Source organism: Alligator mississippiensis, chromosome 1 (genome assembly GCF_030867095.1).
Source record: "Alligator mississippiensis isolate rAllMis1 chromosome 1, rAllMis1, whole genome shotgun sequence".
Taxonomy (NCBI): domain Eukaryota; kingdom Metazoa; phylum Chordata; order Crocodylia; family Alligatoridae; genus Alligator; species Alligator mississippiensis.
Genome location: NC_081824.1, coordinates 179,727,249 through 179,744,994, shown reverse-complemented (window position 1 = coordinate 179,744,994; position 17,746 = coordinate 179,727,249). Strand labels below are relative to the sequence as shown.

Sequence of the window (17,746 nt, the reverse complement as noted above, 5' to 3'; positions counted from 1 at the left end):
CCACTTGGATAAGGAATTCTACTGGAAAACCACCTAGTGTTTCACTATCTGTGCCTGAAATTTTGTTTTTCCAAGATTGTCCTAATAATGGATCATTGTCCTATGCAAGAAAGAAAGTTACATTTAACAACTTATTTCTAGAAATGCAGTTTTAGAAATCCCTATCTTGCCTGATGTCCACATTAAATGAATCTCAACAACATGCTGAATTACTATTATACTGTTTCACATCATATCTTTTTGTTAAGAAGGGAGACATTTTCCAGTACACATTACTTACTGTAATAGGAGACTGGAGAGAAGGTGGGTAATGCAATCGGGGAGGGGTCATGAAGAATCGTGAAGGCCGTTGTTTTTGTCCAAAGGCAGCAATTGGCATGGTTTCATGAGGCTCGTTGCTCTTTTAGATAGGATAAAAAGAAAACCAACTACTTCAGGGTTACTTTAAATGAAACTAAAAGTTTTATGTACCTTTTTTGCACATTATAAACTCATGTATTTACATATCAGACTAAAATATATGTTAGATCATTGGTAGGCTAGCATTAAATAGTACCCAACTCCAGAAAAATCAGGTTTAAAGAGACTCCCACTTCAAATGGATGGAGGAATATCAGAGACATTCTCTCCTACCCAAAAGTAGAGATCTTATTTAGCAAGGCATCAGGAAATTAAAAAAAAAGTTTACGAGAATGCTCTACTTCCCTTGTTGGAGTTGTGGAAGATCATAGTTCTTATAAGTAGGGATGGTCTGAACTGAAGCCAGAACATAATCCATTTTTTATCATGATTTGTTATGCACTGTCAATAGTTGACATTATATGTCACAAAAGAAAACAGGAACCTCTCTCTAATGATCATCTGATAAAGATCAACTTGTTAGACAGAAAAAACTGTCTAAGAGTGTAAGCTGGTATATAGATATACTTGTCAGGTAAGATAAATTTAAACTCGAAATTATACCTCAGTCAAAGGCACTTTCTTCAGAATTGGCCTTACTATCAAGAAAGGCTTTGAAACAACAGCAAAACTAATTTCAGCAAGTCATGAAAAGATGTAAAACATTCTCTAAATATCTCATATAGCTCTTGCTAGAATCCTAAGAAGGAACTTCCCTTGCAGTCTTATCTCAATCCACATTTTCTTCCACAATGAACTTAGGGTTGAACATATATAGTTTTAGAAGGTGATCATTATGGGTGTGTGAAACAGGCCATATTCAATTCAGATTTGGCCCGAATTGGGGACAGTGATTATATTTGTTGATTCGGATCAGTCCCTGATTTGATTCGGCCAAATCTGAAGATTCAATGCTGATTCAGAAAAATCAGCGATTCGGCCACAGACACAGCTTTAAATGTTTTTTCTATTTACCTTGAGGTGCCAGGCGTGGCTTGTGAACACTGCTATGACTGGGGCAGATGGAGCATCCCACTGGAGCATGGGGGGCCCCCCCACGTGCTCAGCGGTGAACCCGGAAGTGGACTGGAAATACTTCTGGTCCACTTCTGGGTCTGTTGGGGTGCCCCCCCAAACCCAGGAGGTTCCAGTCACCAAGCTAGGGGTTGGGGTGGGGCCCAGTGTGCTCCTGGCAGCCCAGAAGTGGACTGGAAATGCTTTTGGTCCACTTCTGGGTCTGCTGCTGAGCGCGCTGGGGAGCCCCCTGTGCTCCTGTGGGATGCTCCACCTGCCCCAGCATCGCAGCACTCATGAGACGCCTGTTACCTTGACGTATGTAGAAAAAACATTTAAAGCTGTGTCTATGTCTGAATCGCTGCATCTTTTTGAATCAATTCAGAGGGTTCTGATTTGTTTCAAGAGATTAAAGGGTCTCCTGATTCGATTTGGAGATTCAGCCACCGAATTGGGCCGAATCTCCACCGACTCGAATCAGGGACTGAATTTCGCAAAGCCCTAGTGATCATCTGCTTTGCTGGGCATATAACCACTGAATGCTCAGTGTAGAACTACATTGCCTGGTCTTACAGGGCTTGAAGACTGTAAGAAGTGAACTGGTATGGCCATATGCATCCCAAAGGCCTAATAATTTATTACAATGGCACAGGAGGAAGTTTTTCCTTTAAACTATTGGACTTTTATGCAGGTAAAAGTCAGTACCTCTTCACTTTACTACACTGTAGGAACTGTGCTATTCTGTGTGGGAATAGAAAACTAAGACAAGAAAAAAGGGGCCTAGAAACTACATGGCCAAATTTGCTGTCAGACTGGCCCATGTAATTCTCAACAAAAACATTCAAAAGGCATATCTTCATTTACAAAAGGATATTTAATATTCATCTCCCAGGAATGTGTTCATTCCCAGCCCCCACTTTTCTGCTTTAATTAAAAATATAAGCAACAAGGTATTTCTGGAAAAAAATTTTTTTCATTCCTGGTGCCAACACAAATAGGTAAATAAAACTTACAAGGACTTCATAATCTGGGACAGTATGTGTTCCAAGCCCTGTTCTGTCAAACGTTACTCTATACGTAGCATTTAGAGTGTCCACAGCATCTATCTGTCCAGTGAATAGTCCATCGTGGACACCACGCAACCGTGCTAAAAAAGAGGAAACAAATATAATATTTCTTTGAAGAAAATAAATTTTAAGTAGTCTTTTGCACTGGCAATAGACAGAACAACTTACAGCCCAGTCTATATAAAAACAAGTTAATAAGAAACTATGCATCCATAAAAGAGTTCTATATTATAACAGGAATATCATCAAGGTCTAATCCTCATTCATCTTTCCAAGGCAGAAATTTTTCCAAAACACAAACCTCATTGTCACAAGAATTATTTTTAAAATAAATTCTGCCTTCAATGAAACAGGTTTGATAGGTAAACTGAATTTCTGCAGGTCCTGAAACACCAAATCTGCACCACTTTGACCAACTCAAGTGATGACAATGAATTCAGTGAGAGTTAACAGGAAGGAAAACCAGCTCAAAGTTGGAGTTCCAGAAGAGCGAGTGAGAGCTCTGAACAGTGGCATCCGTAGGCACATCCATTTCAAGAGAAATCACTATTTAGACAGTGAAAAATACTGTCGGCTTGACTGGGAAAGAGAGTGGGGTGACAAGCCTAAATCATTAAGTAAGAGAAAGCTGTCCAAATTTTGAGCAGCCAGGGGCCACCCAGGCCTCCAAGGCCCCCCCCACCACAGGGGCAGCGCAGGATGTGTGGGCAGCATGTGGGTCCTTTCCCACTGTGTTGGCAGTATGACCTCTCCTTGCTCCCCCAACCTATGCAGTCTGTAGGTTCTCTGGTCCCTTCTGGGGCAAAACTGCCCCATGCCCAGGAGTGGGAGCAGGAAGCAGAGGCTGGAAGAGGAAGGGGAAGCCCAGAGGCTCTGACAGAGGCAGCAGCAGTAGTGGTGGGAGGAAACGCTGCTAGGTTCCAGTTGGCAGGTCAGGTGTTAGCTTCTTGCAGCCCTTCAATGAGCTGTGAAATGAAACATGTCTGAATCACAGACAGCAATGTCTTCTCGCTTTTTTACAGAGGCATGACTTTTGAATTCAGAATTAATGCAACAATTTCAGCAACACCGATTCTTCACTCATACGTAGGTTCCTCAATAAAGCAATGTCATTTAAAAGAAAAATTCTGCTCCTTAATGTTTAATTACTTTTACAATATCAAGTGCTCACCTGCTTTGGAACAGATATTTTAATATTTACAAAGGACTGTAGTTTAAGTTTACTGTAAATTTAAAACTTAGAGCCAGATTCTACTCTACTCTGATCTATTTCAGCCTGCTCAATTCTGTGAAAAAATATTAGTTAAACGGTGGAAGGGTTCTTTTCCTCCCCCCTTGCTCTTTTTCTTTTTCTTAATTTTGAGGCCAAGGTCACAGCATATTACAAAAATAGATATATTATTGGATTCTTCAGGACTTGAACATGGTGGAATAGGATTGCACTTAGGTGCCTAATAGACATAGTCAAGGACTTTTTAGGATGACTGATATCTTATACTTGGCCAAATGTGTAGTTGGAGTAAAGTCAGCTTTTACATGCTTGTCTATCATTAATAATAAGAGGTGGAATAACATATGCCCCCTAAATTTTAAAATAACAACCAAATGGAAGATTTAGATTAGGAATTAAAGAAACGTAAACAGCCTCCTCTTCAACCTTTGAATATTTCTAATTTTTAAAACAGATTTCTTACAACTAATATTGCAGTAATAAAGCTATCTTGTTTGAGGGTAGTATTTGGAAAGCATGCTACTTCTTTATGAACAGTAATTAAATTTGAACATTTTTACTGGAAATTAACTCTGTGTTTTAAAACTGCTTTATTTTGTAAAATTTACTGATACTGAATTCCCCCAAACCTTTAACTTTTAAAAATCTATTTGTAGTGTGCTATGTTTACTGATAAATTAAAAAAACTATGTTTTAAAAAGTACCTGTAACTTTCGTTCCTATAACAAGTGGTAATGGAATTTCTTCTGGAAGATCTTTGAACTGTGAGATATCTGCAACTTTCCGCTGTTGTAAAAGTCGAATTTTCTGCCGTTTCTGTTTTAGTGCTGACCTCTCCTCTTCAAAGAAGGCAGAAGAACATCTACAATATGATCAGGTAAAACGACTGTGAAACTTAGCACTGAAAATCCACATACACGGATCTCACATACACATGAAAAGTGTGTTGTATATATCATCAAACAGACATCGTCTAAACCATCAGTTCTCAACTTTTTTAAACTCCAGGAACCAACCCGTTGTTAGACGCAAGGCATCCCTCAGAAAATGCCAGGTTATAGCTTTCACTCATTTCTTGACTACAGAAAATAATAGAGCAATTACTGCAGCAGATCAGAATGTTTTTGATGCAATGGCTTTCTGTTTGAAATCTCTGGGTTTATTTTGCGAATTGTGCAGATGTTTGCCCATCTAATAACCATACTGAGAAACACTCCTATAAAGAATCTCATGGTACTCCAGCGGGCTGTGGCATCCATCTCAAGATTCACTGGTCTACATCTTAATAATACAGGGATAAAATAAAAAGAATTACCAAAAATTAAGGCACAATATTTTCAGTAGAGATATCTCTTTAGGGATGAGGTGCCTTGAGGCATAAGCTTTCATAAGCAACAGGCTACTTCATCATCAGATACTATGAATTAGTCTATATAGTACAGACATGTCGCGTCTTACGCAGGGGTTAGGTTCTGAGGTCACCGCGTAAGCCAAAAATCTCGTATAGACAAATTGCCAGCAATTTGACTAGTGGCGACTGCCTCTGCCTCCAAAACCTCCCGCCGCCGCCGCAGAGCCGTGCTTGGAGCTGTGCGGGCAGCGGCGCAGTGCGGGGGGGATGGCTGTGTGCCGCTGGCCCACCACCACGCTGCCAAAACCTCCCGCCGCCGCTGCAAACTCAAGCCCCGTCCCCCTCCCACCCCACGTATAGTTGAATTTGCGCAAGTTAAATGCACGTATGACGCGACTGTACTGTACCACTCTGCTACACTTTCTGCTAGACTTCAGACTAACACGGCTAACCACCTCTCTAGTAAGAACTATTTGTAAATTGGTTCTGTTGTCTTTTTGCATTAAAAACTGTTAAAATTTTGCATTGTTATGGCGCCACAGTTGATAACAATAGTGGGAGTGACAGGGTAGTGAGGGCATGTAGCATTTTAACCCCTGAGTTGCCTTCTGCTGTAACTTGTCATACTAATAGCAACTTTTCTACCTTACTCTATGACAAAGACTGAGAAAGCTGAAACACTTTTGCAATCCTTATCAAATTATACTTATAAAAAATAACAAGCATTGATTTTCTAAACTTGTGGACTAGTGAAGCTAATTCCAAAGCTCAAAAGGTGGATCATATAATATACTCAAATGATTATCACTTAGTAGATATTTTCTGAAAACTGTAGAACATATATTAATTTAACAACTTACTATTCCTCATGAAAAATTGAAAGATGAAAAGATGAAATAGCCTTCATAGGATTAACTATCCAATTTAACTCAATAGTATGATTTACAGAATATATTCAATACTTGAGTTTTAGTATTTATATTTATTAGTATTTTGTTCAGTCTTTTTCACATGCAATATAATTTATCCATCCTTTCTCTTGGATCTCCTAGAGTATATAGGCTTCATTATTAAAACCAAAATTAAAATTATATACTTTTATTTAAATATATATATATATATATATATAAAGTGTGTGTGTATATATATATATATATATATATATATATATATATAAAATGTATATATATATATATATATAAAGTGTATAATTAAACATTATATATACCTATAACTACCTATCTATACATAAACATATATATATATATATATAAAAAAACCTTAAGCCACCAGCTAAGGATACATTCCTTTTGACCCATCCCATAGTCCCTCAAAACTCAGGCAGGGCAAAGCAGATTTTTTCCACACCATGTGACATTGCAGCATTAGAGATAAGGGGTCCTAGTAACTGTGCAACAACTGGCAACCTCTGCGGCTGCAGGTTGGACAGCACTATATATTCAATTCAGTAACTGAGAGTAAAAAAAGTGCCAGCTCCTATAAACCTTTCATACATGCACAGATAAAGGCTACCTTCTCTCTTTCTATTATTATTATTCATTATCACCTGCCTCAAAATAGTGCAAATGCATTTTAGTACGTTCAGTCCAGAAACAGTTAACAACTTCAATTCACACCACCATAATTCTTCAGAATTTAAAAAATGAAAATATTTTTACCTTCGTGGTTTTCCCATTAATCGTCTGATTTTCCCCCATTCGACTCTTGTTAATTTTCGGGTTTTCAAGTTTGGGAAAGACTCTTTCAGGCATACGCAGAAATCATTATCTCCTTCAAATAATGGCCTGTTAAAAAGCAATTGGTACTCTGTTAATTGTAAATTTTAGTCATGAGATGTTAAACTTCAGTCCCCACAACAAGAAATCTGAACAGATACACTGCAAATGTTAACATGTATATTTAGTCATTCTTATGCAAGAGACACCACTGCACTGAAATTAAGTCAGTTGGATGTGGGTAGAAAGAGTATAAAATAGTTAAGTCCTCTCGCCAATATCTGGGGTTTTACATTTCATTCCATTTTTTTTAATTTTCATTTTTCCCCTTCCCTTGATGCTTTGTGGAAAAACTGACAACTGTTCCTACACTGTGTTATGCTGGACAACTACACTTGTGCAGAGCCCTACTGAAGTCAATGAGGCTCAGTGCAGACACAGCAGTCCACCCAATATTCATGAAATAACCATGAATCAGTGAGATCTTGGGAGGCAAGGTGCTACCCCAAAACAACAGTGAAAGAGCTATATACCAAGTGCAGCTGAAAGTACAGAAGTGTAATGGTTAATTTTTAAATTCACCAGGTCAAAATTAGAGACCAGAGTTGAAAAAAAATAACTAAAAAACCCAAAAAAACAAAAAACAAAAACCCAACAACACACTTCCAAACACTATTTGCCCTAACAACGATGCTGGGAGAACAAGTGTTGAAATCTTGTAAAAAGGGGGCAAAACAACCTGAAACAAAGACCTTAGAAACAGACTGAAAGGCAGGTTAGGCGAACCAAAAGAATTGTGGGGAACCAGTGAAGAGCTGGAGGGATTCTTTCTAGTTTTCGTCCTTAACTTCAACAAGATGTGGTAGCACAGCTCCAGCAGGAAGTTCCTTCATTAATTAAAATCAAGAGGGAGCTCACTGGAATGCTAAGAAGCCAGCATTCATGATTGTTATGGAGGTAGTATCTAAGGGAAATCTGAGGGTATGCGTTTCTTGCTCTACTTTGCTACCACCAATCTCAAACATCAAGAAATTCCCTGAGAGTTCTCTCACTCTTATACTAGGAGCTAAAACACAATGAAGATTTTGCATTTTCCCCATTTGGTGTAAGCCAAGTCAGCAATATATGGACTGCAGGCAGGAGCTAGCTTTCCCTGCGCCTGTTTTGGGGCCAGGCAGCAAGGAGTTGTGCCAGGGTCAGGCAGATTCCAGCGTGCTCAGCAGCAAAGCTGGAAGTGGACCAGAAGTACCTCTGGTCCACTTCCGGGTCTGCTGCTGAGTGCACTGGGGAGCCCCCCCGTGCTTCTGTAGGGCACTCTATGCGCCCCAGCATCACAGCATTCAAGAGCCCCTGCTACTTAGAGGTACGTAGAAAAAACATTTAAAGCTGTCTCTATGTCCGAATCTTTGAATCTTTCCGAACTGATTCGGAGGTTTCCGATTTGATTCAGAGAGATTAAAAGGTCCTCTGATTCAATTCAGATTCAGAGATTCGGCCACCGAATTGGGTTGAATTGAATTAGGGACCGAAGCTTTGCAGAGCCCTAGTGGAGAGCTGTGCTAGGACAGGGCAGGGCAGGGTAATGCAAGGGAGAGACGGGAGAAACAACAGCAGCAAAAGTGCAGTTTGCACATGCCAGATGCAACTCCCCAAAGTCTGGCAGCTGAGCTGGCACCACAGCCGAGGAGCCAGGGGCTGGGAGAAGTGGCAGCAATGCTGGCACAGCTCCCAGCTTCCTGCCTGCAGTGTGGGCACAGGGAAATGCCCCTGCCACTTACATGCAGCCAAAGCTACCTGGCCTACATTGGACCAGAGCTGGGCTGTTACACCTCTTGGGTTTAAAAAGTTGCTTGCTCCTGATGTAGGCTACTTGAAGGAAGCCCTCAACACAAAGCAAAACCCACAGAATACTAAATGATCTCTCAAGTTGGGTACTAGCCACAATCCTTGGAACTGCAAAAGTATTTTTTCTTTTTTATTTAAAAGAAAAAACTCGGTGTCAAGACAGAAAGTTCAGATGCCTCACTATAATGTCAGGATGAAATCAGGAAGGCCAAAGCACAACGAGTTGCAACTAGCGTGTGAAGAGTAACAAGGGTTTCTACAAGTATATCAGCAACAAGAGGAAGATCAGGGAAAGTGTGGGTGCCTTACTGAATGGGGGTGGCAACCTAGTGACAAATGATGCAGAAAAGCTTTTTTACCTGTCAGCACAGGCAAAGTCAGCTCCCAGACTACTGCACTTGGGAGAACAGTTTGGGGAGAAGGTGAGAAGCCAACAGTGGTGAAAGAATAGGTCAGGGGCCATTTAAAAGAACTGGACATGTACAAGTCCACAATGCACTCAAGGGCACTGAGGGAGTTGGCCAGTGTGATTGCAGAGTCACTGCCCATTGTCTTTGAAAACTCGTGGCAGTTCGGAGAGGTCCTGGAAAACTGGAAAAGGGCAAATATAGTGCCCAGCTTTAAGAAAGTGAAGAAGGAGGATCCAGGGAATTACAGACCAGTCAGCCTCACCTCAGTCCCTGGAAAAAAATCATGGAGCAGGTCCTCAAGGAATCTATTGATAAGCACTTGGAAAAGAGGGTGAGTAGGAACACTCAGCATGGATTCACCAAGGGCAAATCATGCCTTACCAACTTGATTGCCTTCTGTGATAAGATGACTGGCTCTGTGGACCTGGGGAGAACAGTGGACATGACATACCTTGACTTTAGCAAGGCTTTTGATAGAGTCTCCCACAACATTCTTGCAAGCAAGGTAAGGAAGTATGGGTTGGATGAATGGTGGATAGAAAACTGGCTGGATCATCAGGCTCAAAGTGTTTAGCTGACAGCTGGTATCAAGTGGAGTGCCCCAGGGATTGGTTTTGGGGCCAGTTTTGTTCAATATCTTCATCAACAACATGGAAGAAGGGATGGAGTGCACCCTCAGCAAGTTTGCAGATGACACCAAGCTACAGGGAGAAGTAGATGCACTGGAGGGTAGGGCTAGGATTGACAGAGACCTAGACAAACTGGAGGACTGGTCATGAGGTTCAATAAGGAGAAATGCAAAGTCCTGCACTTAGGACAGAACAATCCCATGCACTGTACAGGTTGGGGGCCAACTAGCTGAGCAGCAGTTCTTCAGAAAATGACCTAGGGATTACAGTGGACAATAAACTGAAGATGAGCCAACAGTGTGCTCTTGTTGCAAAGAAGGCTAACAGCATACTGGGCTGTATAGTAGGAGTATTGCAAAGACAGGTCAGGGATGTGATTCTTCCCCTCTATTCAGCACTTGTGAGACCACACCTGGAGTACTGTGTCCAGTTTTGGGCCCCCCCACTACAGAAAGGATGTGGACAAATTGGAGACAGTCCAGTTGAGGGCAACAAAAATGGTTAGGGAGCTAGGTCACATGACTTCTGAGGAGAGGCCAAGGAAATGCATTTTATTTAATTTGGAGAAGACAAGATTGAGGGGATTTAACTGCAGCCATCAACTACCTGAATGGTGGTTCCAAAGAAGATGGAGCTAGACTGCTCCCAGTGGTGGCAGATGACTGAACAAGGAACAATAGTCTCAAGTTGTAGCAAAGGAAGTTTCGGTTAGATATTAGGAAAAACTCTCACCAGGAGGGTAGTAAAGCATTGGAATAGACTACCCAGAGAGGTTGTGGACTCTCTATCCTTGGAGGTTTTTAAGACCTGGCTAGACAAAGCCTTGGTTGGGATGAGATAGTTGGAGATGGTCCTGTTTTGAGGAGGGGGTTGGACTAGAAGACCTCCTGAGGTCTCTTCCAACCCTGTATGTTCCTATGAATTTACAGTTCAATTTCAGAGTGTGACAAATTCATAATATATGAAGAAATAATACATACTTATCTATATTTGAATAGAACCATTCATATATGCACCATTTGTGTGCTTTGGGAAGTTTGAGTAGGTTACGTAACCGCAAACCAATCTTCTGTGATGCTTTCTTGTCTGGTGTTGGCACTGTTGCTGTAAACTTCTACGCAAAAAAACAACAGAGTGGTTACTAGTGATTAATCTCCCAGGTGAAAACGAAGCACTTACAATACCAAATATACAAAATGGGACAATGCATCAGATAGAGTGGAGCCATTCTAGAATTCTTCAACAAGACAAGCAAAGGTCATTTATTTGGTTAAAAGAAAAAAGTAAGCACAATAGAACCTGCAACATTTTAATTCACATATACTGTTCAATGTTTAAATTCTTTATTCCAAAGGTAATATCAATATAAAATGCTAGGGATTACAGCCAGCAATAAAAAAACTGATGCCACAAACTAACAGAGATAGTATCACCTACTACTAGCTGGTCAGGCTCTCTACCCTAGGTTTTTTTGGACATATGGATACTGCTAGTTGAGGTCCAGCAGCGGTAGTGGCATTAATGTACATAAAGCTCCAGGTGATCTCCAATATATGAAAGAATATTTAGATTCATCTTGTGCCCAACAAGTGCACCTGAAATGGTGACTAAAATGCAGGCACCATTTCTGAAGTATTGCTTCCAGTTTTTATTCTTTAACTTGAATAGTATATGAAATTTTAGCAACATTAGTGTAATAAAGATGAGGCCTTGGAAGAAGTGTCTGAACATGTTTTTTTGGTAGCTGATAACCATACTAGGTATGGACCTATAACCTTCTGCAAGTTTTAACTGTGTTTGAAAACAACTTCACCAGCCATGTTATGGGTATGACCTAACATCTTGTCTAAAATACAAGAACAATTTTCAAACAATATTGAAGCAAAATCATGTGGTAATGTTTGTGAAACAGTGGTTGCCTTAGTGGACAGAAATAGAAGCTAACTTACTTCTAAATTTGAACATAGTAGAGTATTACTTCATATTTTTCCCTGACAGACCCAAGGGTATTAAAAGAGTAACCAGACCTTGCCTGGAATACTGTGTAATAAGACTAGCCACCTGCATTCAAGAAAAATTAATTCAAACTGGAGCAGGGACAGGGAACAAAAAGGGGACCAGGGGATCAAAAGAAGTTGGCTGATATAGGCCCTAGCAGAACAAAGGCTGACAGGAGATAGTGCCGCTTTCAACAAATATAGCCAGGGTTAAATACTAAGGAAGAAGACAAGCATTTTAAGCTCAAGGATAACGCTTTCATAAAAACAAATGGTTATAAGCTAGCCATGAATAAATTTAAGCAAGAATTTAGAAAATTTCTAATTATCAAATTCATGTTGTTCTGAAACACATTTGTTATGGGAGTTAGGAAGCCAGCAACCCACTGCTTTACAATGGAGCTCAATTAAATCATGAATGTGATTAGGTGACGTGGTTGCCTGCAGTAGTAGAACACAGGAGCCCCTTTCAGCCCTACTGTCCTATTTTCCTACATTTGGGAATCAGCATGAACACTCTCAACAACAGATAGGAACCCAGTTGTGGAAAAGAGAGGATATACAAGTCTATCCCACCCTAAAATGCATAAATTGACTACGTAAACAGAGAGCAAATAAAATCTAATTTTCAATTAATATAACTAGATTTACCTCCCTTTCTCATAAATGTCTTCATATAGACACATACATACCTGAGTAACCATTGCAACCTTTTGATTTCTTTTGGGTGACCTTGTATTTAATTGTCTGTCGTCTTCTTCAGAAAACAGACGACTCCGCTTTGAATTTCTGAAGGGCTGTACGTATCAAAATAAGGAAACAAATGAAAAAACTCATTTCTTCCTGTCATGCACAATCTGCTAATGTGCATAATAGCTCTTGTGCTTTGCTGCCTATGCTTTCGGATGAATGATACATAATTATTTCTATGAAGCACTGTCTGATAGCACAGCTATGCTAAGGGGATCCATTAGTTTCACCTTTTAAAAGCAAATTGCCAGGACTTAAAGAGAAAAGTGCCTTCAAGCAATACATTTCTTCTGATACAGTCTGAATAAAAAAATGAGTTGGATATAAGCTCCTGCCAAAAGGAGTTTTTTAATTTACTACTAAACAACTGGTATACATAATGCACATTTTTAATACATAATGGCACAAAAATATGGATTACGACAATAAACTTTATAGTGTTGCTTCAAGAATCACTATGGACCAAACAATGTATTTAAAAAAAATTTAAAACCTCTACCTTGAAAACTTCCTTTATACCAGAAAATGCTAAAAATGGAACTGTGATAAACAATGTTTAAATTATATAAAGATCTAGAACAAGGAAGGAAGGAATTTAAGATTTAAATCTGTTCAATGCTAACTGTAAATCATGACAGATCCAATACAAAAATAGTAAAGGTTAAGAAAACTGGAAATTGAATTTGCAAATGTGTGGCATGTTGTTTTCAAAACACTTTTTTTGTTATTTCTTTTTAATATGCCAAAGAAAATGGTCTTCACTAAAGAAAGATAAAGGATAGGACTATAACAGGTTCTTGCACATGATTTCTGAACTCCCCTTCTTCCTACACTCATCTTGTGCCCCAACCCACAAGCCGGCTTAACATAAGGATTGCACCCTGCTAGCAATTCCTGTGGTGCAAGCTAAGGGTGGATCCAGGGGTGGGAAGGTTGGCAGTGCTCTCCCATCCCCCTCTGGCTGTCACACAAGCAGAGTGAGCTCTAACATAACTGCCTGGTCAATCTGAGCTCCAAGTGTAACCAGAGTGCTGTTTGCCTCCCCTTCCCCCTGAATTCAGCAGCAGGGGAAAAGAGGGGATGATCAATGGTGGTGCTCACTCCCTGGACTTTGAAGCTGTGTGAAAATGGTGTTTCTGGCTCCAAACGATCACCTAGTGAATTTGAAAATCTCATGCATGCAGAGCTCCATCAGGAGCCCACTCTAAAAAGGCAGTGAGCTCAGAGCTCATTATGCATGCATATGAGAGCCAAAGTGGGGGGAGGGGGCAGGTGCGGGGGGCGATGCACCCTGTGCTAGACCCGTTCCTGGGTCCACTGTTGGTGCGTGCCAGTTTAAAAGGGGCTGGGAAGAGGCAAAACTAAATGCAGACCTCACTTTTAGCAGTTTCTCTATCAAGAACAGTGGAGTTACTCCTAATTTACATGAATCCACACGTGTGATTAATTTGAAGCAATAAATTCTGGTGCATATAATGCCAGAGTTTATTGCTACCAGGCACCACATTTGAATGCTCACCTGGTACCCCAGCACATTGAGCCAGGGTCAGAGCAGCCCCGTGTGGCAGGATGTCAGGCTGCCAGACCAGGGCTGCTCTGACCTGGCTCAACGTACTGTACAGGGGCTGGCTGGGGCACGAGGGTGCTCCAGTACAGAGCCAGACAGCAGCCCCTACACTGAAGTGCCTTCGTGCTCCAGCCAGCTGGGGTAGCATCTACATGTGCACTGCTGCAGAGTAAAAAACTCAGTAGCAGGATAGTATTTGTATTTTTGTAAATACAAATACTATCCTGCTGCAGAGTTTATTAGCTTACTTCAGCCTAGCAGCCCTGCATGTGTAGAAGCCAAGACATTTACTGTGTAGCTAATTAGTCTACTCCGCAGTAAATGTCTCGTGTAGACATGCCCTGACAGATCCAAATCAGACTCAAAGTGTGGGAGAAAGCCAGGAAACTACAGGACACCCATGCTAAGTCCAAACTGTTGATGATAAAGTAGCAAGTGATTGAGAACTATCTTGAAACAGGTTAGTGATTTAATTCTACTAGTTATATGCATGATATGCTTTCCTGTCACTGATTTGTACAGAGTATTTTCTTTATGTAGCTACTCATTTAGAGGGCATTCACAAACTATGAAATAACACTTGATTTACAAATGACTTTAAGGTATTATGCAAGAAACAGGCTATTTTGGATTGACAGTATAGTTGGGAGAGATGTCACACAAGGTCCTTGAGTCTGGGAAAACAGCAGGTACAGCTTAAGTTAAATATCAGATAAAACAATGGGACTTGAGTTTAATTCGATATGTAAAATAAAAAAGGCTTTTAAAGGAGTGGAGGAGGACTGTAAACTAGGAACAGAGCAGAGGGAAGACTTCAGAAGTACCTGCTTCCATCCCAGAAGTGCACTTCGTATCCAAAAGTCTAATATCTCTCCTAACTATACAGTTGGTCCAATGAAAGGTATCACTAAAAAAAAATCCTTGCTTCTCAGATATTTCCTGGACCATCACTGGTACAACTCTCCAACCCTACTTTAGAGAATAACTACATTAACAATAAATTAATTTACATCACTTCTTAGAAATCAGTATTTGCTTCTTACCATTTCCACAGTAGAGCCAGCATTCTTGCCTTTCCAAATAGGGGTTTTCTGTAGGGAACTGTACTTTTCATTCCATGTGCTGGATAAGCTTCCTTCTGTTGACCAGACATATATCATTAATACATTTTTAATCTAACTACTGTCAAAAGTGTTAGCAAGGTACCTTTAAATTCCACTTTAAAAGTATTTTTTTTTTGCTGTTTTTAACACTTTCTTAAAGGCTACTTGCAAATGGATTTAAAATTTCACCATCTCTAGCAATTTTTTCCAAATGCCATATAAACCAGGCTAAATGAATTATGCTGCACATTAAAGTCTAAAAACTCTTGTTTCTTCCTGCTGAAGTGTTTAGATCTCTTGAAATCCATGTCTGCCATTAAATGTCACATTGGAATAGGAGCTACCTAGGCAGCTACCACAGCTAGCACAGAACCACACGGATATTTAAAGCCAGTTTATGTTTATATTTTTAAGTAATCTTTTTTTAAAAGTTCACTGTACAACTTACAAGAGTTCTTTAAAAATACATCTGTAATTCAGGACAAAGGATTATAATAAAACATGCAAAATTATTCATCTACCTTCCTTCTCTGGGGGTGGAAAGGGACCATTTTAACAGCATATAACAGCACTACAAAATTGTATAAAGAAAATTATCAAAAAACAATTATGAAAGATAGCAAATTATGGTAGATATCCAAGTCGGGAGAACACAACTGTCCAAGTTGGAATACAGAATGAGACATCTGTGTCAATGCTCTATTCCTTAAGTTTTAGCAAACAGACACCTCATTGCTGCATTTGTTTATCGTCAACTGCATAACTGCCATAGACACTTTCTGAATCACCATCATCAGTGGTTATCACTATCAGTAGTCATAAAACAAACAAACAAAAGAAAACACTTTGAAAACTAAAGTTTAAATTTTGTCTGAAAGTAAGTAAAGATGGATAAAAATGGGTGTCAAGGATAGTGAATTCCATAACTTAGTGGTTTTCATGTAGAGGACTTTTGACTGGCCTAATTCTGAATACTTCGGGCACTGGCATCTGAACAATATTCTGTAAGGCAAAAGGTGGGCAGAAATATATTGTTTACCAGTTGCTACAGGGTAATTAGTCAGAAGCACACACTTATTCCACAGTAACTTAAGAGTAACCAAGGGTAACTTAGTCCTCAATAAGTGGTCTAGCATTCTTCTACTATGGTTAAGAGTGTGCATATGAAAAGTTACCAAGGAGCATCTGATATGCAATAAATCCCTTCTCCCTTTTACTTTGTGGAAACTTGTTCACATGGTCATACTCTAACATGCAACTACTCCAAGTACACAAAGCTGAGCAGGTGCATATATCCTTCCAAGATTAGATACAATGATGGAACTCCTAAGAAATGGATGTAATCAGAGCCTACACACAAGGCTCAGCCTTGTGGTACTGAATATAGCCATGGCCTAATATTAGGGGCTTTTCTTAGAGGCAAAGATTTGTTTGGGTGATATCTGTTATTGGATCAATTGCGTGGTCTTTCATTAAACACTGCTAAAGATAATAACACTTGAAAAAAATTGGAAATTTCCAATTTTGTTATTTACCACTTGAAAAGTGAAAAAAAGAACTTACCTTGTAGTTCTGTTTTTACCATCTTGAAGGATTCGCACTGCTGGGTCTCAACTCTGTAGCATAAAAAAGTTGGAACTTGTCAAGCTCTTAAGGTTTTTTGGCCCAATAAGAGAACCAGTAACAGGCAGGAGCATGAGCCAGCCCCTTCTGCCACCCCCCACACACTGGTGACTGTGCATCATAATTGATGAAGGGGAGACTGATTCTGATTCATGCTCCTATCAGCTACCACTGTCTGTAGGGGCCAAAAATATTTTTTTAAAATAAAAAATACCTTCAAAATTTTGGGAGTTCCATCTCTTCCATGACAGGGAGCTGAGATCCTGGAGTGATAATCCTGTATGGATGGTATCTTTACAAAAAGATTTCTCCTTTGTGTATTCATTTTTGCACTATTTTCAGGCTTATACAAAGGCATCAATGATGGTGGTTTAACAGTTTTTGGAATTAATTTTTGCAGCTATTAACAAAACTGTAGGTCTCATATAATGAGTGATGAAGGCAGTGTTTTATCACTTTGCTAAAGAGCAGATAAGATTTTTTTTTGGTAAAGTGATATATAGGATATAAAGAATCCAAAGAACACTTTACACCATTTCAAGGCAGAAAAAATACTTGGCTTTTAACTGACACGCTGCCTTTAAATTAGCCTCTGCCAGAAAACATTTGACTAGAGAATTAATATTTTTCTATCAAATATTCCAGCACACATCCAGAGTGCACTTTCAGACATATCCATGTGAAATTAATGTTTAGGCATTCCATTTGCTAACAGCCTAGCATGCAAAAGATGCTGCTTGCATCTACTCTGGGAATAAGGCAGTATTAGCAAGATTATTTTCAAAATGGTGTTTAGAAGTGGTCAACCTACAAACATAATTTGTTTAGTATTACTACTTAAAATAATTTTGTAGAACAATTTTTTCTAAAATGAACACATGCATTTTACCATAAATCAGAGGGAACTAAATCACCCAAACAAAATATGGGCTACTTAAAGCTAGCTCAATAAATAGGTTGTATTTTCTCCCCACTGTAAATGGGAGCCTTCTAATATATAACAAAATGTCTGATGCCAGGCAAA

At 39.6% G+C, this 17,746-nt stretch overlaps 1 protein-coding gene across 4 annotated transcripts in view; it reads right to left on the bottom strand.

Annotated features, from left to right (window-relative positions):
* Positions 1 to 17,746, bottom strand: part of LIN9 (lin-9 DREAM MuvB core complex component) — a 60,012-nt gene that overhangs the window by 15,991 nt on the left and 26,275 nt on the right. The window contains exons 3-12 of one of the 4 annotated variants that reach the window (XM_006268757.4): positions 16,937 to 17,014; positions 16,663 to 16,715; positions 15,040 to 15,134; positions 12,372 to 12,476; positions 10,663 to 10,796; positions 6,742 to 6,867; positions 4,416 to 4,573; positions 2,427 to 2,560; positions 281 to 400; positions 2 to 100 (exon numbers count right to left, since the gene is read on the bottom strand). In XM_006268757.4, coding sequence (XP_006268819.1) covers positions 2 to 100; positions 281 to 400; positions 2,427 to 2,560; positions 4,416 to 4,573; positions 6,742 to 6,867; positions 10,663 to 10,796; positions 12,372 to 12,476; positions 15,040 to 15,134; positions 16,663 to 16,684 — 993 coding nt within the window. In that variant the 5' untranslated portion in view covers positions 16,685 to 16,715; positions 16,937 to 17,014. The remainder of the gene's footprint in view (position 1; positions 101 to 280; positions 401 to 2,426; positions 2,561 to 4,415; positions 4,574 to 6,741; positions 6,868 to 10,662; positions 10,797 to 12,371; positions 12,477 to 15,039; positions 15,135 to 16,662; positions 16,716 to 16,936; positions 17,015 to 17,746) is intronic. The other 3 variants (XM_019483110.2, XM_019483109.2, XM_006268756.4) reach the window with 3 other exon arrangements.